The 23029-nt window shown below is 42.2% G+C and overlaps 1 protein-coding gene across 1 annotated transcript in view; it reads left to right on the top strand.

The window, feature by feature from the left end:
* Positions 1–4065: 4065 nt before the first annotated feature.
* Positions 4066–23029, top strand: part of STAB1 (stabilin 1) — a 58930-nt gene continuing 39966 nt past the window's right edge. Inside the window, exons 1-13 of the mRNA XM_065687168.1 lie at positions 4066–4096; positions 5157–5312; positions 11040–11176; positions 12641–12756; positions 13923–14008; positions 15113–15182; positions 15869–15964; positions 16418–16534; positions 17272–17468; positions 17678–17811; positions 18930–19057; positions 20402–20493; positions 21996–22118. Of these exons, the coding sequence (XP_065543240.1) occupies positions 5232–5312; positions 11040–11176; positions 12641–12756; positions 13923–14008; positions 15113–15182; positions 15869–15964; positions 16418–16534; positions 17272–17468; positions 17678–17811; positions 18930–19057; positions 20402–20493; positions 21996–22118 (1377 nt within the window). The 5' untranslated portion in view covers positions 4066–4096; positions 5157–5231. The remainder of the gene's footprint in view (positions 4097–5156; positions 5313–11039; positions 11177–12640; positions 12757–13922; positions 14009–15112; positions 15183–15868; positions 15965–16417; positions 16535–17271; positions 17469–17677; positions 17812–18929; positions 19058–20401; positions 20494–21995; positions 22119–23029) is intronic.

Raw genomic sequence — 23029 nt, 5'->3', positions numbered from 1 at the left:
AGGAAGGAAAGTAAATGAGGTGCTGACCTGACCTGAGCTAAACTGCTTTCTTTGTAAGAAAACACGATAGTGTGACCTGCATCCTGTCTGTCCTGTGTTCATTGCTGTGCTGCTTTTACAGCACTCTCTGATCTGCCCGTAGATGTACTGAATGGTGGTGTATTTGCATCAGCTCTCTTGACATGTTCTGTTCTTGTCAGCTTTGATAAGGAGTTTCTTTTTTAATTGAATTAACACAAAATGCTGCTACTTCATACTTGAATGTACTAAATCTAGTCAGAGAAGCAGCAGACCAAGGAAAAGCATGAAGTGTGGTTCAGAGCAGACAGATTGCAAACTTCTGTGTCTTGCTGTCTACCTGATTTTGAGGGGCAGTTAGTAATTTGGAAAGCTAAAAATTGGTGTGGAAAAAGGGGGTATATGAAACTCACTAGACCAAAAAAGTGCTAAAGACTCTAACCTAAGCTAGGAAAAAAACCAACACCTGAATAGGTGCATAAAGAGTAATAGCCATGGTTGATAAAGTGGGTACAAAACCCTTGTGCTTCAGACTTTAAGATGGGGTGACAAGAGCTCACATCATCTGTAAAGATTGTTAAAATGATGGGATAGTGGAATCCAAACTCATATGTCTATTATGCTGTTCTCAGACAGGCACATTATATGCCCTTTCTATCCCTTATAGATAACGGCATGTGAAGGATAAGCAGCATCACCATGGGCAAGCAAAGCATGCTGCCTCTTTGATCATGCTGGTGTGAGCAGGTGCTGAGTTTCAGTAGCTCAGCCTGTTCAAAAGACTTCTACTCAGACTTCATATTCAATATCTGTGGGGAGTTTAGTTCCTGACTCTCCCAGAACAAGGCCAGAGCACTGTTTAATAGATGGGAAAGGTACAAAAATAAAACTAAGAGGTGGGACATACGTAGCTGGCTTTCACTGCAGGAGTGTGTGTAAAGGAGCTGGGAGTCAATAGCAATGAACAGGCCAGGACTTCCAGCATTTATGTACTGACATTTGTACTGCTGCCCTTTGAGGTTTTGACCTAACAGGATGTGAGCAGCTGTGATAATTTCTTCCTGACTGACATGACAACACTGTGCTCAAGCAGCTCTACCTGTCTGCTTGGACCATTGCACGTGTGCATGTGTGAGAGAGAGATAAGCGAACTCCTCTTTTCTTACTGTGTGACCCTTCTGGTTTTTTGCTTTGTCAGCAAACTTTAATAAAATTCCTGTACTTTCCAGTTTGCCTAGATGAAAAAAAGGCAAAAAAAAAAATCAGGATTGTATCCTAGTCTCTTCACCAAGAACCTCAGGAGTAGGTTCACTAAGTGTGGTACAGCTGGCCCGCTTCCTACACACAAGCATTTCTGGATTGGTCTGTTTAATCTTTTGGTAGCACCTCTTAAGACTCATAGCCTTCTTACACACTTATAATTCAGAGCAAAGAGCCTTCATGTTCTTACCTAGCTTTCTGAGAAGAGTGGAATGAGAGTCCATTTCTCTCTGTGGGTGTAACGAACTGGTGAGCTCCAGCAGGAGCCGTGTGGACTGTATGGCAAATCCTTTGTCCTGGCTCTGTAATTTCTGTAAAGATCGCTTAAACAAAAAATTTCAATAGCAGGAAATTGCCCAAGCTTGCCACGGCTGCACGCATCACAGAGGAGGGCTGGTGACCCAGCATTTTGAACTGCTATGTCTGACACAGGCATGGAGGCTGGAAGCATTTGTAGCTATATCCTTCGCCTTTATCCAGGCTACTCTTTTTTTCCCCATGGAACAGGTTGAGTAGCTTTTGCCAGCAGTTTCTCAACTCTGAATGTTAATGTGTTCACAGAAAAATGCCAGGTCTTAGACAAGTATTTCAGAGGACCCAACCTTTCATCAATACATAAAGTAAAAACAGCAAGTGAGGAAAAAATCCTGAGCAGTGCTGCTTGCCAGCAATCTGCTGATGATTTGTGAGGCTGAGACTACAAGGCAAATTATTAGTGTTTTGTAGAAGTAGTCTGTGTCAGGGCCAGAAGTTGAAGATGTTGCTTCCGAGACCCACATCTGTGACTTCAACTGCTAAACCAGCTGCCTTCTGCTGTATGGGCAGAGGAGACACTTTGACTGATAAGTCAGCCACTGTGCTTTCCAAAACAAACAAAAGCCCCCATGCTAAACTTCACCGATAAGCACACTGGCAGACAGTTGACAACTACTGTATGTTTTAAAACTGGATTTGCACAATCCTGTTTAATCAGATATTGACTAGAATGTGAATGAAAATCCTTCTACACTGCCTCCACAGGGTTGTTCATATGCTCTGTCATTAGATCCTTACAAGTCTTGCCTATAAATTTTCCTTTTGATGAAGGCGTTTTTCCCCCCAATTTTCCTGTCTTACATATTCCTATAATTGCTAATTACATAGCAAGTCCCATGGCTTCATTCTTAATGCACTAATGGGTATTTCCTGTGTAAATTCTGGACTGTTTAGAAGCAAACAGATGTTGAGCTCTCTGATAGATCTCAAGATCTTCTGCTGTGGGACTTCAGAAGATTTAAATGCTTTGTGCAGATGTTTCTATATGGGCTGGTCTTATGTAGACAGGAGTGAGGGAAATGGATTTTTTTTTTTTATTTATTGACAGTTTTGAAGGGTGTTGGACAAAACAGTGCCATCAAAAAAATCAATCCAATGCATTTTGTCTCTTAAGTCATAAGACTTTTGTTGATGTCATCCATGAGAAAGTCCATCTGTCTGCCTAGGAGGAATCCATCCATTAGACAAGAACAGAAATAATGTAAGTGGAGCAGTAGTTTTTTTCACCTAGCTTTGCCCCCTGTGGTGTTGCCATCTTTGGTGACAATACCACTGCAAGTACATTAGCATCTTTCCACTGTGCTCTGAGTATTATTAATGGCTCTTGGCCACCTGTTAATTTGGAGGCAGTTGGTGCTTCACCTTCTTAATTCACAGCATCACATAGATCTAAAGTTGATAAGGCTTTTGGTGTTCCAGGTGCAGCAGCAGTGATCAGTAAAGTAAGTTTCCATTCCCTCAGAGCAGTTCATAAGCAGCGGCTGAAACATGCTGGCTATGCCACTTGATCAGGAAAGCAGCATCTGATGACAGATGATCTTTTGATTTTTCAGTTTATGCTCTGCTGTTGTACAATGGTACTACTCAGTGTTTGCATTTTTAACTTGTATTTTGCTGTTGTATTGCTTGTCTTTATATGACATATAGTCAGATAAAGAAGCTGGCTGTGAACCTTTTGATGTTGCTGTGAATCTGATTTAAATCAGATGGGAATGTCACCAAGCCATCTCTCACTTCCCTTCCCAGTTTCCTTGTAATAGGTAATGACAAGCAGCAGTGGAGAGCCTTGGAATCAGTCTTTCTGTGTCCTTGTTCCCCTGTACCATTTTTAGTATCAACTCGTTTAGAAAATGGTCTGAAGAGTCATTAAAAGATGCTTATGCCTCTTCAGGTGCCTCAGGGTAATCTACTTTCACCTTAAAAACTTATTAGGTATCTCTGACAACATAATCCTTATATCATACACCCAGCTCTTGGGAAACCCACCAAGCAGCAGTCAACATCATTCTAGGCTGCCTGTTATAGATATGTGTGCCTAAGACTAGCAGTCTCATTCTTCTGTTTACGTGGCCAGTCTAGTACTGTGACTGTGGGTGAAGAAAGCATTGTACAGCTTCCATGCTAATTCCCCCTCTACAAGAATGTTCTTACTGTCCACTTGCGACTTTACCATCCCTCCAGAAGTGGTCTGAGCTATGTGGACTCTGCCTCATTTCACAGACACACAGGGTACCAAGTGGTTTTCAGAGCTGTGTGAAGCCTCTGACAGAGTGCCTGTCTGTTGGCAGTGGGAGTCCCAGGGCTGCAGTTGTCCTGTAACAGGACAAGTGGGCTTAGTTGTCAGATTGAGCTGTGGGCTGGTACTTCTCACATGGGTTGCAGTGGATGGTTGTGTGCCTTATCTGCTTCCTGTTAGTGCAGGATATATAATAGTGCTGGCTGTTCATCATGCTGGCTGTCTCTGTAGGATGGAAGAAGAGGTAAAGCACAATTGACGGCACTAGTAAGTACTGCAATTTTTATGTCCTTCATATGTTAGCATGTGTATGTGTGTATGCAGCAGGCAAAAAAACACTTATGCTCTCAATTATTTATGTAATGACAAGAACAGCTTCTTATCCTAGCTTCGTTTAGGCACCTTCATCTGCTATCAATGGCTCAAAAATTAAACAGGATTTGTTACAAACAGAAACAGTCCTTAGACTGCTCAGTTGCTCAGTACTGTGGATTCTCTCGGTAGCGTAGGGAGAGAAAGTCCATGTAAAATCTGTTGATAATCAATTCTTCGCTATTTCTGATGTTCAAAAGGAGAAAATAAATTGCAGACCATACCTCAGGCTAGCATGTATTTTTTAAATCAAATTTTAGGACTTTTCTATTCTGAGTGCCATGGAGGTGTTCCTTGGATTCATCAAGCTGTCAGCAGAGTGCTTGGAAAATGATGTATGTTGCCATTGCTGCCCTAGCACCTGCAAAAATTTGATGCTTTTCTTGCTGAGAAACTTAAATATTTTAAATACTAAAGCCTACCCAAAGAGCTTGCTTGATTGATTGATACAACGTGCTTGCATTATCCCTCTGAAGCACAGCATGTCATTTGCATTGCTTTGTTCATGTGTACTTTGGGATAGGCAATGATCAGGTCTACCTTCTCTTGGAGGTAGTGTGGACACACTAACATCAATGATAAAAGGAAATTAACTTACCCTTTATGAATTCATGGTATTTAAGTTTGCCCATTGGATTTGCCTTCAGTTAAGCATACAGTTAACCTTTTTTCATTGCAATTAGCTGAAAACTAAGGATTTCCTTCCTTCTGTTTTGAACTGATATGTAAGAGGAAATCCGTAGATGTTCCTGTTTTGAGTAAACCTTTTACTAAGGAGTTCTGCTTGTGCATTTAAAGTAAGAATAGAAAGAAAGAAAAAGGTGGTATTAATTCAGACGTAATGCTCCAAGTAGCAGATCCACTTCTGAAAGCTTTGCAGCCACAGAGCACAGTGCGAAAATGCTCTCTCCCTGTTTACTTTTAACCTCTGGTTTTTCTTGGATCTGATTCTTAGGAGGCGGTCTTATCTTACAGAAATTGCAGTCTTTATCACCACCCCTTTTGTGGAAAGGGTCCTGCCTGTAAAAGCATGAAAATGCATCCTCCTGGGTTGCTGTTTTTCTTCTTAGCAGCATGCTTCACTCCCACAGCTGACTGCCAGAGTCAGAAGGTAAGTCTGTGAGTCTTTGTTTAAATATTCATTGAATGATTCTTCGTATTTAGATAGTTGCATGTTATGAAATAGTCCTCCCCAAAACTTCTTTTTTCACTGGCTTTTAGTTATATGCAGAACAACATCCATAATTACACTTCAGGACTGTAAAGTATCTTCTTTGCTTATGTGTAGGTATGTATGTGTGTAGTCTAAACTGAGGAACTACAAATAAGGTTGAAGGGAGCTGCTCGAGTTTTAGAATTCTGTTTCACACTGAATGCGAAAGTAGCAGTATGAAAGGAATATTCTCAGCATCTTTGTCTTCCGCTTCTTTCAGTATGTGTGATGGGAGCTTAGTATGTGACAGGACAGGTCCATAAACTTCCCAGGAGAATTTTATTAAAAATAAAGAAATAAATAAATAATCTCATCAAATTGACCCTTTGCAACAGAGTAAATATATTTGCTTCAGGTACGTTTCCCAGCAGCTCCCCGGTGAGGGGTGTGGAATACTTTCATTTTGTTTCAGTTTTGTTGGTTTTCTTTTGATTCTTTTATTTCTGTTCTTGTGTTTAGCAGCAGGATCTAGAAGAATGTATGATGCCTTTGTAGATCTGTTCTCTAGGATCCATGGTGAGGCATCCCATCTTCTATAAGCTAGAATTCACACTAGTTCCTACTATACTGTCTTCTGCCATCGCCTTTCTGGTGTCCTGCTGTTGGAAAAATGAACTGGCCTGCAAAGTCAGAAGCTGTGGAAGCATTTGGAAATCTTATTCCCTGGGGACCCAAGCTACAGAAGGGTTGTCTTGTCTTGAAAGGCAATGATGGGCCTTGTGGGGAGTGGAGAGACCTGTGCTAAGGAGGGTTCATGTGAGTCTGAAAGACTTAATTTATAAAAAGCCAGAGCACTGAGAAGATGCTTCTGTGTCAGAAATTTGGTTGGAAGCTTTTGTATAAACCCCTTAACAAAAGGGCCATAAATTATTAATAAGCATACAAATAAGGTAAGAACCTCATGAACTTTTAGCTTGTAGGATCATCACATGAAGAAGTGTCTCTGCTAGTGGTTTTCCTTTGTTTAGAAGCATAGGTTCTCTGAGTTCAGAAGCATGGGCTCACATCTTCAACTGGTGGAGGTGAAAATTTATCTGTTCACCTTGAGACACTGTATTGATTTCTAAAGTCACTCAGGTGTTCGGCTTGACGTGAAAAAGTTGTACCAGGTAATAAGTACCCACTCACAGAGAAGGGCAGTGTTTTGAATCACATCTGGAGCAGTTTATTTAATCCAGGTAAAATAACTCTTAGAGTTTGGGTTTTTTTGTTTGTGGGATTTTTTTTTTTTCCCTAAAAGGTTTCTTCGTTTGGGGAAAGAGAAGAAACATTTGAAAAATTATAATGGGAGATAAGGAAAAATATGAGTCTAATGAAGTCTTCTCTGATAGTTTAGGATGGCCATTGGCTCTGACTGCAATAGAAGTGCTGATTCCACAAGAGGCCTCCATTGGCTTGCAGGAGCCTTGCAGGGGCTACTGAGAAAGAAAAGAAAGACTTTGTGCTAGCTTTTCAGCAATGTAACCTCAGGGCTCTGTTTTGATGGCTCAGACATGACAGCAAATGTGTTAGCCTGTCCTGGGTTTAAACCACGACATAGCCTGATTTTGTTTGTGTATACCTCTTGGCATGGGCTGGAGAAAGATGCAGCAGTTGTGAGAACCATGACAGTTCTTCTGCTGGGGGGACTCCAATCCCAGGCTGTACTGGAGGATGAATGGAGGCAGGTGGGAAAGGAGGGAAGTGCTTTCTGCATCCCTGCACCTCCAGTGCTCTGCAGCTGAGACAGTAGGAAACACCCAGGGAACAGCAGATCTTATGTTATGTGATCTCTGAGCTTGATGGTTCATCCTCATGCTGAAAAGTGTCTTCCTTGGACAAATGTGAAGGGTTTATGTGCCTGGAAGACACTGGTCTGTTCAGCTAGGGTTATTGAGAACTTCTTGGGGAGGTACATGACTATAATGACTCAAGCATGTGTCTACAGCTCTGTTTTGTAAAGGGCACATGTGCTGGAAACTTGGTGATTCATTAGATAATGAATGTTTCCCGAACCAGCTCCCAGGATTGTTGGAGCCAAACGCTGACGTCCAAATGTGTTTTTCTTTCTTCCTTGAGATTTTGCCATGCAGAAGGATTTGTGTTACAGTTTGGGAGGAAAAGATAAAGGGTGAAAATGAGGGGAATGAAAGTAGCCCTTAAAAAAACCTCTCCAGCTTATTCTTTTGAGGTGGAGTAAGAGAAACATGAGCACTTGAGAAGGAAGGATATCCATGTCAAAGAGAGAGGAGAGAAGGAAACACTACAACATTCAGAAGCTCAGATATGTCTCAGCTAAGCACAGAGGGCAATGGCTGCTCACGCACATGCATGTATTTGAGTGCAGGGAGAGAGCACAGTCCAGCCCTGGCAAGACAGTGCTCAGCGTAGACAGAGGCACCCTGGCTCTTAATTTCTCTTGGCTACAGCTAGATGTCTTCTGCTAAGGGCCTCCTTTCATTTTTGAGCTGTTTGAGAGCACCAGTCTTTCTTTTCCCTTGTGTTGTACCCGAAGTGTGATACAGTCCAGGCTCACAACATCACCTGGCCAGAACAGTGACTTGTTTTCACCCCCTTTCCCTGGCATAGCCACCATGCACCTCACTGACTCTCAGCCCACCAGGTAGCATTGCTGCATCACAGGGAGCAGACATTTCCTCTCACTGCTTCATCTCCAGCATCTTCAAACTTAGGAGCCATGGTCACAGATGTACCCAAGGGAGCAGAGCCTCATTTTTTATCATGAGGTTGTGCCCCAGGAGCCACCTCTGACTCAAACTCCTGTCTGTCTTTCATCCTCTCCAAAACCGGAGTATTCAAACAGCTGCATTTATGTTCCTTGATTCCCTCTTCTGCTTTCTTAACAAGCAAAACTCTCCAGAAAGTGACTGCTTCATCAGTTCTGTCACTCAAATAAGAAAGGAAATATCTTTTTTATTTTCCACTCAGCTGTTTTCTTCCTCTTTTCTCCTGCCTGTTGCTGCTGACACAGGAGTATTTCTTTATAAAAAGGGGAAGATCTTACTGGAAGGCTGCCTAAAGATCATGAAGTGTGTCCCAGGAAAGTAGGGTAGGGGGGATTCCACAATAATCTGTCTTGTCTTAGAGGGCTGCAAGTAATAAAAGATGTCGAAAGGGAGGAGTGATAGCCGTTCCCTTCCAGTGTCATCTCCATCTAGAAATGGAGTCACACTGATGAAGGGAAGAGAAGAAAAATGGGGGTGGCTTCTCCACCAGTGTGACAGAGAATACATTTCGTAGCCCAGCTGTGTTTGACAGCCAACTCCTGATGTCTGGAAGTACAGATGAAATAGAAGATTGGAGAGTTTTCGTTTGGTGCTCTAATGCTTGTGTGGTCTTTTTCATACAGATGGGATGGCTTAGATGTCTAATAAAGGTTTGTGGGGTAATTCTGACAGTGTTAACATAATAGCTCATGGGAAGGCATCAACCTTTGTGTTTCTTCCTTGGGCACCTTCCCATTCCTCTTAACAAAGCTTTGTCTCAGTGAAGGTTGAAGCTGGGATGTGGTGAGACTAGAAAGGCAGATGTACTGTTCTGTCAGAACTGTGTGCCTGGCTTCAGCTGGGTCCTCTCAAAAGCCCAGCTTTAACCTGAAGACCTAATTTGACCTTAAATCAGCTGGTTAGATGGGCAACTTCCCTAGCACATCAAGCACTGCAGATCTTTTAAGACAAAGTACTCCAGAGGTAGCACATCTTTTATCCATCCATAGAGGCTGTCTTCTCAGTTTTGCTCTATGAAAAAGGGGAAAGCTCTGACTGCACTGTGTGCTGGTGGGGTGGAAATACAAGGAACAGCAAAGCTGATCTCTGTCCTGCTGCATAAAATTAGTAAAGCTGGTGCTCGCGGGACATGGATAGGTAGCTTTGGTGGATCTCAGATTGGGTTCGAGCTGTTCCTAATGCAAGGGAATCCTTGACATAACAGGTTCTTCGAGGATTCTGCTACTAAAGGAAGTGGAGGTTACTGTACAGTAAGAAAAGCCCCAGATGTGCACCTAGGAATTAACATTTATGTGAAGGGCAACCACAGACACAGAAATCTCTTTCTTCATTGGGCGGCATTCTTGCATGGATGGCTCCAGAAGATGGATCCATGAAGATGAGAAAAAGCTCAATGACTCCAGGCAGAGAGAATGTGGATGTGAGTCAGGAAAACGTTCCAGGGAGATGTCTCTGTAGACCTGGGACTTGAGGGTTATCTCTCAGGAGGTTTTCCTGACAGGGTCTGCTGGCTATCATTTGGGAGGGCCTTCCTGAGCTGTTGATAACTGATGGGAAGCCATGGGCTTCCTGCCTTGCCTTGAGGCAAATATATGCATTTAGGCCAAAGTTCAGAGGAAGCAAAGCGAAGATTGCTGATGGGGGTCCAAAACAAGAAGTTCTGGGCCCAGGAGGGCTGCTGCATTAAGGCCATTATTCAGGATAGGCTTAAAAGGTCCCAGATCAAGGCCTCCTCCCAAAATCTGATCTAATGGTTTTATTTTTAGAAAACAAAGTGCCTGCAGAGGCACAGTTGAGGTGAGCTGCATGGGGCTTTTTCCAGCCACTGACCTTTCTGGGCAAACACAGCTTGTGCCTCCCAGTTTTGTCTGTCATCATCAGTGGCAAACATTGTCTTTTTTAAAATGAGCAGTGAGTTTTCCATGCAGTTGCTTGCCTTCAGGAGTTTAGAAATTCAAGGAAATGCTTTAATGCTTTTGGGGTAAAATCATGAGCTTTAATAACAAGTTGGCATTTGATGCTGATGATTATTCGCTCTGAGGCTGTGCGTTTCTTGTCGCTCAGGCTACGTTTCATTTGAAGAAGTAGAATGAATTGTTATGGGGGTTCGGGAAAGCCCTGTGAGGAAACCTAGACCCCTAAGTTACTCTGCTTGGGTTGGAAGGACTCATGCTGAATTTACCACCAGCCAAGTGAATTATCCAAGTGTCCAACCTGGTCATCTTGCCAATGTTTCTGGAGTCCTTTTCCTCTAGGATAAAAGCATGAAGGGCTATTCAGGTGTTCAGAGAAGTGTACAACACCTTTCATTTTGATCCACACCTCTCCACCCTCACACACACCTTGAAGACTATTGCCATGAGATTTATTTGTGTGAGCAGCTCTTGGGCTCTGGGTAATAAACTGAACTAATGCACGTGGTTCTTCGGACCCATGGAACACCAGTGAACTGCATCATGTCAATGGCATGGAAAAGAAATGCTATGTTGCTTTTTAATTCAGTGTCTTCTGGCAAAGATTATTAATTTAGGGCATGTCCTCACATACCACTACCACATGTTTCTAAAAGATCAGCTTAAATTAACAGTGCGCAGTTATGATTATTTTAGAAATGGTTAGAATTTTTGCTGTGAGGAATAGGGGAAAGATAAAATAGCTGTGATCTACCCTGTTGCCTTCTAGCTGAGATGCAAGCAGAGCGGCATGCAGCAGCGTGACATGATGGCTTAGCCCATCTGAGTGTGTGGTGTACCTCCCAGCAGCTGCACTGGTCACTGCCCTCCCCACTGCTATCTAAAGAATGGTGCAATCTTGATAAAGATATTGAAGGCTGGCAAGATGAGTGGCCAGGGTAACAATTTAATCTGAGCTTATTTCCATTCTGTTTTTTCTTTTGAAGTTGAAATCCATGCGATGCAATATCAAGACGATGTTTACCTTGAATACAGCATGTACTGCTTGTGCTGCAGCACCTAAAATGATGTGTCCAAGAGGCTGGTTAAAGATGACCCAAGGATTAGGAGTGAGGGGCTGCAGGTAAGGCCATTTTCCTAACAATGTTAAGGTTTTGGTGCAGCCATGCTATGTAAGAAGTAGTGTGTATGCCTTCAGGAGAACATACATGAGTTGTGAGCTCTAAAGATGCAGTATTTGTTTTCAGATGCATAAAAATAGATTTATGGCCCTTATTATTGTTGCTCTTGCCTCCTTGCAAATTCCATGGACTTTTTCTGGGCATAAGGTTCTATATACACAGAAGAAATTGCATGATAATTACTTCTAACTTGCCCTAAACAACCTGAGTTTGCTAATCCTGCTGCAAGCACTTAGCAGAGGTCTGTCTAGCATAGAAACCTGTTTCAGACCCAGAATTCCATAGTGTATTATTAGGAAAATAATATAATGATAGTTCCCCTTGTATATCCTTCTAGCTTCCAGCAATAAATCTCTGAACTTTTTACCTTCCTAGTTCACTTTATGACAATTGCTTGTTCATGTGTTCCTTGCTCATATTCTGTTAAGCTTGGCTGTAATAGGAAAAGGGTGAAGGAAAACTGAATTCACTAGGAAGTTTTTAAAAACTGAAACACTATAGATTATTGTTTGCATATCTATTCAGTAGTGAATGCTAACTTAATATATAGCTCCATTGTGTACTGTTTTCTGTGATTCACTATTCTATCGAAATGCTTTAAAAATAGCTGTGGCCGTTTTGCAGTTTATAGCAGTTTTTGCACAGACACACGTAGGAGTCAGATTGCAGCCAAAGCAGCAGTGCAATTGAGACAATTTCCAAGTTCCTTTTGGGAAGGATGTTGTGCCAAAAATAAGATGAAGTGTAAGAATAATGTGAGTGTATGCAGCTTTTCTGAGTGTTATCTGCTCTCATGGTGGTTGTTGGGCAGACCCAAGAATAGTTCTGTGCTGCATATGTGCAGAACAAGAGATACTGCCACCAAAGGCTTACCCTGTGTGTAGAGGTGATGGATGAAGGGTTGAAAAGGAGGTGCTTCTCTTGGGGATTTAAGGGGTTTGTCCAAGACTGAACAGAGGGTCTGTAGATTACACAGTTGTTAAATCCAAATTCCCAGCATCTCAGCCTGGAACCTTTAGTGCAACAGAAAGGGACAAGTCCTGCAAAGAGCTTCTGTTCTTTCGAGGTTATTTTAGGTGTAAAGTTTAATGTTGAGTCACTCTGGAGATACTAACTTTATCTAAGCATCCAGCATCCAAAGTTTCTGTCCTGATGCTTGGGGTCCTGTCTCATGTGCAGTCCCTGACAGATTTCTTAAAACCGATCTTTGAGGCTTAAACCAATGGGCATCCTTACAGAAGGCATAACCCAAGTGCAAACTCTTGTGTGCATGTATGGCAGAGAGAATGAGTGTCCTTCCTTCCATTCAGAGTTCAGTGCACTGCAGTGTAATTGCTTAGAAACCCTCCAACATGCATACATTGGTTTTGTGTTGTAATTGTGAATCTTGGATTGCTCTTTTTAAGATACACTGTCAAGTTAGGAGAAAATACCCTTTCCCAGCCAGGGTGCCATCACATATGTAAGAAGGAAATTGAGGAGAAAAAGTGCTGTCCAGGATTCTGGGGTACTGAGTGCTACGGTAAGTTTTTCATCTTTTTATGACATTCTCTAACTGTTGAATAAATCAAACAGTTTTAATAGGAGGCATTAAATATGCATTGAGGTGATTTTTTTTTCACTATTCCTTGAACACTCACAAGATCTGTTATCTGTCTGGGAGGTTCAGAATATAATGGGGAAGGAATCTCTGCTTCAGATGAGTTGAATCCTCTTGCATTTAACACATAACCTCCTTTGGTAGAACTTCCTTTTGTCTGTTCTTTAAAAATAAGCTTTTGGAAAGGGATGTTTTTGTTCCTCTTTAAGAAAGTTTCCAAAGGAAGAGGAAGCTGTTTCTTTCTGGTGTCCTTCTAGTCTGCAGCACGTGTGCCATGTGTGCTCCTGTATAGTCTGGAGTTAGTCAGCCATTCAGACACTGAAAATACTTAGCAATTCCAATCCAAGGTGAAAATAATCTTTCCAAAGCTCCCACACTGGTTTATGCCAAGTAAAGAGAATTTGTCTTGTCTCAAAAATGCCAAAGCAAGACTTACTAAGCTAAACACTTCTCATACAATTGACTGATTATGGAAATGACACTCTCCAGTCCTGCATAAAATGGGAGATTGAGTGCTTAGGCCTGTTTTCACACAAAGTGGTTTGAATAAACAGATGGCTTAGTAAGAGGAATCACATGCCTAAAATTATCAGAAGTAGTCCCCAGAATTTGGAGGTACCCCACTTCAAAGATGTGTGGATACTGCTTTTCTGAGCACAATTCCAGCTCTTCATGAAGTGAGGGAGAGCTGAAAATATTCAATATCTTTGCAAAGCAGGCTCCTGTCTGTCCTCAGTTCCAGAAGAGCCCTGAGATATTCGATACTGCCTCTTGCTGGTGCTAGCAGTGGTGGCTCAGCCTCAAAACATGCTTCAGTCCCTTTGCTTGAATTTAGTTATGGCCCATTGGGACTTTTCCTTAGACTTTCAATAAAAGGCTTTTCTTAGCTATCAGCCACGTTGATGCCACTTCTGGCCATATTCACCAGCACTGGGCCACTGGTATTGGATATGTAGGCAGGGACTTTGCTGGTGAAGAGGCCATTGCCTTTGCACAACTGGAATGCCTGGAGGAAGGGGAGATAAAAAGGGGGATACAGGTGCTGGTTGTTCAATCTTAACTTATCTGGCCTGTCTCTTGCCTGCTAGAGTGTGCAGGTGGCTCTCAAAATCCCTGCAATGGCCATGGAACGTGCTTGGATGGTATGCAGCAAAATGGGACCTGCATCTGCAAGGTCAGTGTATGGTTTATTCTGAGGGTTATGTGCTTTTGTCAGAAGGAGTTGTACGGTATCTGTACGGATGCTTTGGATGAAGGATGCCCTTCTGCCTGGAGGGTCGTTAGCAGTTTCTTTCATTCCAGCATCTGTGTCTGTGGTTTTCCCGGAGGGCTGGTGTGGTCTGCAATAGCACTAAGACACTGGTGGTGAGGGTATGGAGCTGGGAAGGATCTCTGGGGAAATGAAGAAAAAATTGCATGGATTTAACCCTCTGAGCAGCTGAAATAATCAGTGCCTGTCTGTGGCTGCAGGAAGCCCTGAGATACTTGGTTCTTAATGCACAGCACCTTTTCGAGACTTAGATGATATATCTCCCAAATTAATTGGTGCTGCACCTTGGCAGGCAGATTCTCCCTTTCTCAGGAAAAGCAGAAGAGTCCAGAAAGAGTATTTAGGACTAATGTTATTTTTTTTTTCTTTACAGCTTCAGACTTACTACAACAGAAGCATAAAAAAAAAAAAAAAGTCCCTGTGTGTTTGAATCTTATAGAGCCGTGTTTCTAAACTGTTTAGCTTAATGGATCAGTGTTAGGCTTGAAATTTTCTCTTATGAATTGTATGTTTTTACAGCATCTTTAATTAATAGCATTGTGAGCTAAAATCCTACCTCTTGGGCCTTTCTTTGAGAAAGGTTGATTTTGGATTTAACTCAAAGATGCCTTATATCAATTAAAATATATGCTGAAGGTCCCCAGGCCCAGTAAAATCAGTGTCAGAAATCCCATTGGCATTAGTGAATTCCAGATTCCTTTTTCAGAGAGATAACAGAAGCAAGCTGGTACGTTCTTGTATGTTTGTCACATTTTGACATTGTTTCCTCAGTGCCCACCAGAGTTTTGCTGGCATTTGCATGCACTCTCTGTGTCAGCTTACACTGTGGTGATCTTTGCCATGGGGATTGACTAATACTACTGGAGCACTTAACAGATCAGTTTTCTTTACTGTATTGTGTTGGCTGTCATAAAAAATCAGAAATGAGGAGAGACTGAACTCTAACAATGTGTGGAATAATGCAATGATACAGAAATTAACATCTGAGATATTTGGGGGCCCTTCTAGGAGCAATACAGTGGGTTTGCCTGTCAGGATTGTCAAGATGAAAATCGTTTTGGCCCAGACTGTCTGTCAGGTAAGAATGAGTAATTCAAGTGAAATCTTCACATGAATAACTGAAAGCAAGGAAGGAGGGAGGGGAAAGGTTGAATGAAGAAGGCTGCTGGAGAAGAGGAGAGGGTGCCAGCTGACAGTGTTCAGTAGCAGGTGTCTTGGCATTTTGTATTTGTGCCCCTCTCCACTGTCCTGTTAGACACATGATTCTCAGTCTTTCACTCAAAACAGTCAATTTTTCCTATTGTAAATCTGTCTCTCCCCTTACTAGAGCTATCTCAGTTTCCTATCTCTTTCTAGCCAGCTCGTTACATAGGTGTGATCTTGGTAGTTGTGCTCATGTGACAACACCAGTGCTGGGATACAGATGTAGCAGGCACTCGTAAGACTGCCTCCTTCCACACTGGCTGCAGGAAGAGGAGCGGGAAGTTGAAACACATGCCTGAAAAGCTGGTCTAGATCTTGCTTTCAAGGCTGGTCTTAGAGCAGTACTTGGTCTCCTTGAGCCCAGGACATGCAGTTTGCCCTCTGCAAGCTCTGACTGGCATGGACAGCTTTTAAAAGTAGCTACATTTGCTGTGAATTCCTGGTTCTGTGGATTACTGGGAAATCAGGGTGCTAAGTCTGAGGGCTGTTGGCCAGTGTACACCTGGAGCCCTATCACTGCCTTGTAGCTGAAGGTCAGGTTTGTCTGGACTTCCCTTGCAGTGTGTGACTGTGTGCATGGGGAATGCAACAACGGCATCAATGGGAATGGAAGCTGCACATGCTATGGAGGCTACACTGGCCCCAGATGTGACCAAGGTAAATATATCGATAACTGCAGAGTAACTGTTAGAGCTAAACTGTGATACGGGCTTGGATGCCTGTGTCCCAAAAGGAGCTGGGTAGGGGGGCAATGAATAGCTTGGTGATATAGAGGGAAGATGATCTGAGCACTGGAGAGCAAGACAGAGGGAAAACCTGGGGTGGGCTCCTCACTCTGTTATAGTGGCCGAGATGTACCACCCCTTCATGCCTCTCTTCTTTCTCTGAAAACTAGATAGATCGTCTCTTCTCTCCAAGCTTTGCAAGACCTGACTACCTAGGCTGCAGTGATTTAGAGCTGTCCATACTGCTTGTATCCCTTGGCCTTTCTGTCAGCTTGGGAGTCTCTGGAAACTGCATTTGCCTTCATTTCCAGATACATTGTAAGATGTGTTTTCCAGCAGTGTTCTGCATGCTCAAAAGGAAACTCTCTTTGCTGTGTGATTCCAGAGCTTCCCCTTTGCACAGGCGTGACGTGTGAGGCCAATAGCGAATGCGTGGTAAGGGATGGGACAGCGATGTGTGACTGCAAGCTGGGCTACAGAAAAAGTGGGAGCACTTGCCAAGGTGAGAAACTTATCTGTGACCATAAATGATCCCCTGTTCGGAAAAACCTTACTGCACTGGCATCTCTGGATAAATTTGATCACTATAAAGGTAGTGCCTACTTCATTGTAGAGGCTTAAGATCCTGGTTTTCAGGAATACCTTTAAGATTAATAGCTAAAGTTTTGGCTTTCCTCTCACTTGGTCCTGAAAGCAAGAAATGCGTCAGAGTTGCAGGTTTCATCCAGCACCTTCAGTATGTACTGAATAACTGTTACAATGGGATATTGCTGTCTGTATCAGCTTAAATAATAAGGTGTGTGATTGTGGATTTCTTCACTGATTTTAAATGTAAGTTTCTGAATTGGCTTTGTTAATGGAAAATCAGTAAGATACATGTGATTAGCTAGCTATGGATAGCTCTATTTTGACTGGCTTTTTGCAGGTTTTGCCAACAAAACTGTGGTTTCATATATCCTCAAATGTCATGGAAATTCAGAAATAAACCCAAGCATCCTCTGTCACTCCCAGTTCTGTTACTGAAGTCACATGAAGAAGGTGTCATCCAAATTCCTCAGATTAAACCCCATCAAAATGTCTACTTTCTGAATTTTTTTTTATTATCCTCTGAAATTTTAGAAGCTCAATAGTATAAATCCCTTACACTCCATTCTTTCCAGGCCTTTTGCATTCTGCTGTGCTGCAGTAAGTGCTGTTTTGAAAACAGAAATTTGATTACTCTCACTTCTTTAATTGCAGCTCAAGACCCTTGTGCTGCTTCTCCATGCTCCCCCTTTGCTGTATGTAAGGCTCTTGGACCACGAAAGTATCAGTGTACCTGCAAAGAAGGATTTCAGGGAGATGGGAAGATTTGCCAGCCCATAAACCCATGTGTTGACAACAATGGAGGCTGCCCAGAGAACTCTACAGTTTGTGTTTACAGACGTCCAGGAGAGGTAAGGGCAGTAGCAGCATCTCAGCAGCCTCTAAGGGTCTGAAAAATGGTCAGTGAGTTCTTCAAATGAGCTCACCATTGTGTTGGTCAAATCTGCTCTCTTCAGCTTAGAATTTTGCAAAGGGAAACCAGACAGCTCTTTTGTAGGGTAACTTATTGGGTAAAAGATAATGAATGAAGCTCTATAATCATTGTGTTGCCTTCTCTTAGGCAACTTGTATTTGCAGGCCTGGGATGAGTAGGAGAAGTCCTTCATCTGAGTGTGTTGTATTTCCCAATGATTGCCGGCAGTATCTTTGCGACATGACTTCCACTTGTGAAATTAATTCCCAGGGGAATCCTAGGTAAGCCAGTTTAAAGCTTGCTATTAAAAATGCTTATTCTGAAGCTAGAATGGAAACTGAGTTTGGATGAGCTGAATCTCAAAGAAACTGAGAGGTAACTGAGAATGGGCCAGAGTCACCTTTTGCGTGGAGCCTATTTGTAACAAGCCCGTTGAAAGTAGAGTCAGTCCAAGAAAAGGTGGAGCTTCTCTGAGAGACTGAAAAGGGAAAGACCAGTCCCATTTCTTTGACGCTTCCTTCTCCAGTGCTGCTAAATCTGTTAGCTTCCACTTGCTCATTGTGTGCTCCAGGCCAGAACTAAAGCACGGCGGCTTCCCCTTGCTGAAGATCTGCTAGCAAAGTGCAGGACGCGGTGTTCAGCACAGTCCCTGCCTTAGTAGGTCTGTTCCTCATCAGCTGGCATGCAGCCCTCTGAGGCTGGAGTAGTGTCAAATTCCTCCCCTGTGTCGCATGTCTTTGCATCCCTGAAACAGAAAGAGCAGAGCCGATGCTTGGATAAAACCCAAACGGGAAAAAACATAGTTATCCGCCAGTGATCTTGGGTAGTCTCTGAGTAATGACTATAAACGCGTGTGAATCAGGACGGAGATTTTCACATGTAGATAAGCTTTTCTGGAAAAGTCATTAGCCTGCCTGGGGCCCTCATTAAGTCTAAGACAAGCCGTAGCTAACTGATGTGCTTGAGCTGTCACTTCTTACTGAAGAAGTGAGGGGTCACACAGGAGCTGTTTGTTAGATTTTCACTTAGCTTGTGGTTTTTAAGCATTACCATTACCTCAAATTTTCAGCTGCTGTAATGACTAGTACTGACTGAATAGTTAGAAAGATGTTGATAAATATATTGTGGCTATCTGCACCCTTAACTCTAGAGCAGACAATCCTTATGTTGATTATATCTGAGAAAGCATCTTTATTTTCTTTGGGTAAGTCCAAATTTGCTTGCACTCCAGAAGTGTGCATCTTTTCCTGTCAGTTTAGGAGAAGTTACTAAGCTCTTGCCTATTCCCTAAAGCTGGGATTTGTCTTTCAAATGTAGATTCTGATATGTTGTTCTACTCACATTTGTTAAAAGCATTGTGTTTTGTAATGTTTTTTTATGCTTCATTCTTGTCTCTTAGCTGTGTGTGTAAAGAAGGGGAGATTGGAGATGGGAGAAGTTGCTATAAAGATCTCTTGGGTGAGATAAATCAGCAGAATTCAAGAGGAAGGTTTGCTAGGAAATTAAATGTCGCCAGGAAAATGTTTGGTAAATGTCTTTTGAACTTGTTTGGGGAATGGAGCAAACATGAGCATGTCTGAAAAGGCTAAAAGACTTCTAGTGTAATAGATCTGTTTTGCAGTGTATGAGCATGGGCTATACATTAAACACATCACATCTCTGAACTCATATAACCAGTTCTAGATTGTGAATTGAGGAGACTGTTGCACAGTGCTCTCTGCAAGTGTATTAGGTATTTGACAGTTCTGGTGAAGAACGTGCCTTATCTACAGAAGAAGAAAAGCTTATGTTGGAGCTGTAATTCAAACTTGTTTGTATCAAACCACTGCTGTGCTTCCACCTGCAGTATCTGTGTGAAGGCTCAGTAATCTTCAGCTGTCACTGTTTTCTAGCAGTGATGCTTGAGGCTGGTGTGCCATGGGTTCTCTACTTAGTAGAACATTTACTCAGCCCTTAAACAGCCTTAATGAGAGGCTATTGTAGAGATGAAAAGGCTTTATTCTATGCACTATGGTACTTTCTGAGTGAGGAAATGCTTTGCAAAGCATAGAAAACTGCAAGTGTGGGGATTGATAGCTGCAGAGTTTAATTTTTTGCCTCACTATAATCCAAGGAAAAAATGAGAACCCTGTAGACCAAAGCATATTTATGTTAGATACCTTCTCCAGCTCATCCTCTGTACAGTCTTCTCTATCTCCATTAACTTGACAGGAGCATAGAGATAGGTCTCAAAGCTCAGCTTTGTATTTGTGAATACTCCTCCCTGCTACGTATCAGTGTTGCCAGCACTGATTTTTTGCATGTTTCCCATAATAATTTGTGCAATGGACAACCACATGGGGATCTCCAGATTCCTAACACCTGTGCAGTGGGACATACTACCTAATGAGGTTTGTTGATGTGGATTTTGTTGATGGGCCATTGATGACTGGGGGAGGACTGACAGGTTGTGGGTTCATAGCAACTTCTCAAGAAGTATTTAGTCTCAATAAATTCTGATGTAAAGCATTTCTTCATTCAAAACCCAAAATTTATTGTTCCGAAGGAAATACAGAGGCACTTGACCCAAGAATAAGGTAGTAGGCATGTGGAAACAAAATTATGAATGTTCTGCATATTTCAGCAGTGGTTCAAAGTGAACCAAAGCCACCACCAATCCTTCAGAAATGGTGTGGGTAGGTACTTAAAACTAATAGCAACCAAGTCAGGCTGTGATAGCAATACGAAACTCCCTCTGGTTCCTTGTAAACAAGTACTAGTTACTTGCACTGGGCCAAAAATGTGTAGATTGAATTGTGTTAAGAAGAATAATTATTGTTGGAGTTAAACCATATGCTAAGTAACTACTTCACATTGCCATTCTTTTTGCAGTTTCTGGTTGCTCAGTGTTGCTGACTAAATATGGACCTTTCACAGTCTTTGTACCATCCCTGCTTCCCATTCATGATAGAATGGAATTTAATGTAAGTTTTCTTGGTTTTAGCATTTTTTTTCTGTTATTTCTTGCCTGAGTTCTGCAGCCTGTATGAACTGATTGATGAGAGTGGAATTTGGGAATGCAGTATTTATAGAAGAAATCTCTTGGGAAAACTCTTTTTGTCTGGTTAAGTTGCAGTCTCACAGAGGTTGTTAAATCCCTCACCTCTATCTCTCTCTTCAATATTGACAGAGTTTGTTTTTTAATGTCAAGAAGTGCAAGCTTTTCTGGTCATTCTTCATTTAAAGCTCAAACCTCCTCTGTGCAAATATTCTCAAAATCTTAGGTGGCTTTCCACTATTTGAGGTTGGGGCTTTCAAAAGGGCCTGAGATTTGCATCAGTCTTGGATTTTGGCTCTGTGGCTCTAGATGTGGGTATGATGTCAACTTCTTGAGAAGAGCTCTTTTTATTAACGGGGATAGTGAGTATGGCAGCACAAGAGTTTGGGAATTCTAGGCATCAGCAAGTAGGTCCTGCAGGTCATATAATTATTTTGTTTATTTATTCAAATTAAATGGTGTTTTTTTGCAGTAGTTTTTGCACAGCTAAGCCCACAACCAGGCTATCCATCATTAGGATGTGAAAGTATATGAGCCATTTTCCCAGGACAAAGCTAAAAGTCAACACACGTGAGCTACAAAGGCAGCTCATGCAGCAGGGATTTTATTTGCATGCTAATTTCAGGTGGCAGCTAGCTTACAGCTAGCACTTGGATATAAGAAGGTAAATGCCTTAAAAATAATCTAGACAGACCAACTCCATTTGAACATGACATTTCCAAGGGGTTTAGAAATGTCATTCCTTTGCTTGATAGCAAAACTATGTGTGCAGCAGCAGTGACTTGCATACTCACATAGAGTCAAGTGAGCAACTCCTAACTAATAAGCTGTCTCCTACTAGCCTGTTGAACATCAAGTTTCCACTAACACAAGTCATGCCCTGTGCCTAGATCATCATGGTAATTTCTGGATTCATAAAAAATACATCAGGAAAGGCTGCCGAGTTGCATAGTCTACCTGTTCCCACATGAGTCAGTTCCAACTAAATCAATACTGACAAGTGGAAAGCTCAAAAAACAAAGGAAGAAATTAAATGTAAATTCAGTTGCTTAGACCACCTATATGGTTCATCATAAACAAAGATTATATATGGGGAGCTTTAGCAAGTTTTATAATCTGGAGCATGCAAAGATAGCTTCTAAATTGTCCAAGACCAATAGATTTCTGTCTGGGGGATTCCTCTAAAGTCACTTTCAGGTTAATCAGTCTCCCTGTATTTGAATGCGTACACAACAGAAGCAAAAGATTTGCCACGGTGCTACTCCAGTGAAACAAAATGAAGAGGGAAGCTCAATCTTGTACTGAGCTAACACAGAAACAAGAATTTCTGTGTTAGCTGGGAGAAAGGTAATGTTAGGGCTCTTTCAGTAGATGAGGTTCTTGAAAGAACGTGTCATTTATTTTCTTTGTGCTCTTTATTCCCTGTAGGATACCACTGCTGAGCGTTTGTGCAGGATGCATGTTGTTGCTGGTCTGCATTTGATGGAAGACATGGTGAAAACCAAGACTCTGTGGACCTTGTCAGGACATCAGCTAACATTCAGTAGCCAGGTAAAGGTTCTCCTGAACTGAAGTCCTGTTTTCATGTAAGACAGAATGGAGCTTGAGCATAGTTTCCTTGGTGTGCTTTTTTAACCAGAAAACCTTTCTCTAATCAGCCTGCCTGCAATCAGAGCAACAAGTTCCTTTGTGGAGTCCAAAGCAAGTTGATTCAAGACCAGACACCCAAGCAACCACTTCTCCCTTCTTGCAGAGAACTAATTAGCCAGAATCTGACTTGTGAATGTTTTTTCTTGGTCTATATATGTATTCTGGAGAAGGGAACTTTTCCCTACATCACTGTCAGCTATAATATTTGTGTAGCTGACCTGGAAGAGGCAGCAAAACCTCTCTTCCAAATGAATGCTTCTCTCTGGAGATTGTGTGCTTAGACACAACCACATGCTGAATATTTTCTCTTCCAGTTTCCCTTTTACCCTCTTTCTATTTTATTTTTCTTAGTTTTCCTAGCAAAGATTTGTTCATCATTATGTTCTGATATGGAAAGCTTTTTTTCCCTTTTCCAATTGACTCATATTTTCCAGGATCCACTATTCTTTCTCCATTCTGCACTTTTCCTGAATGCATGCTCACAGCTGGCCAAGGGAGAGCCGTATGTTTCCTCTCTGAGGATCCAGCCTTGGCCTTGAGGTCTAGGTCATAATACATGCACCCTGCGTGCATCAAAAGGACAAAGCACTATTTGGAGCCGGGGAATCTGAACTGAGCCTGTCAATGCTTTTTTTACATTTCTTTCCTGTTTGTTTACTCAGTCTTTTGATGTGAGAAGTCTGCCCTCCCCTTCCTTTGTTTCAGCCAGAATCCTCAGTGCTGTGAACTGAAGTTCAGGGCAGGGAGGAGCAGTTCAAGGAATGCACATGGTGAAATGAAAAGCATGGGGAAGTTGTGCTTGGCTGAACTTG

The sequence above is a fragment of the Lathamus discolor genome, chromosome 7 (genome assembly GCF_037157495.1).
Source record: "Lathamus discolor isolate bLatDis1 chromosome 7, bLatDis1.hap1, whole genome shotgun sequence".
Taxonomy (NCBI): domain Eukaryota; kingdom Metazoa; phylum Chordata; class Aves; order Psittaciformes; family Psittacidae; genus Lathamus; species Lathamus discolor.
Note: the sequence above shows the minus strand (reverse complement) of the source record. Positions and strands in the feature narration are given on the sequence as shown.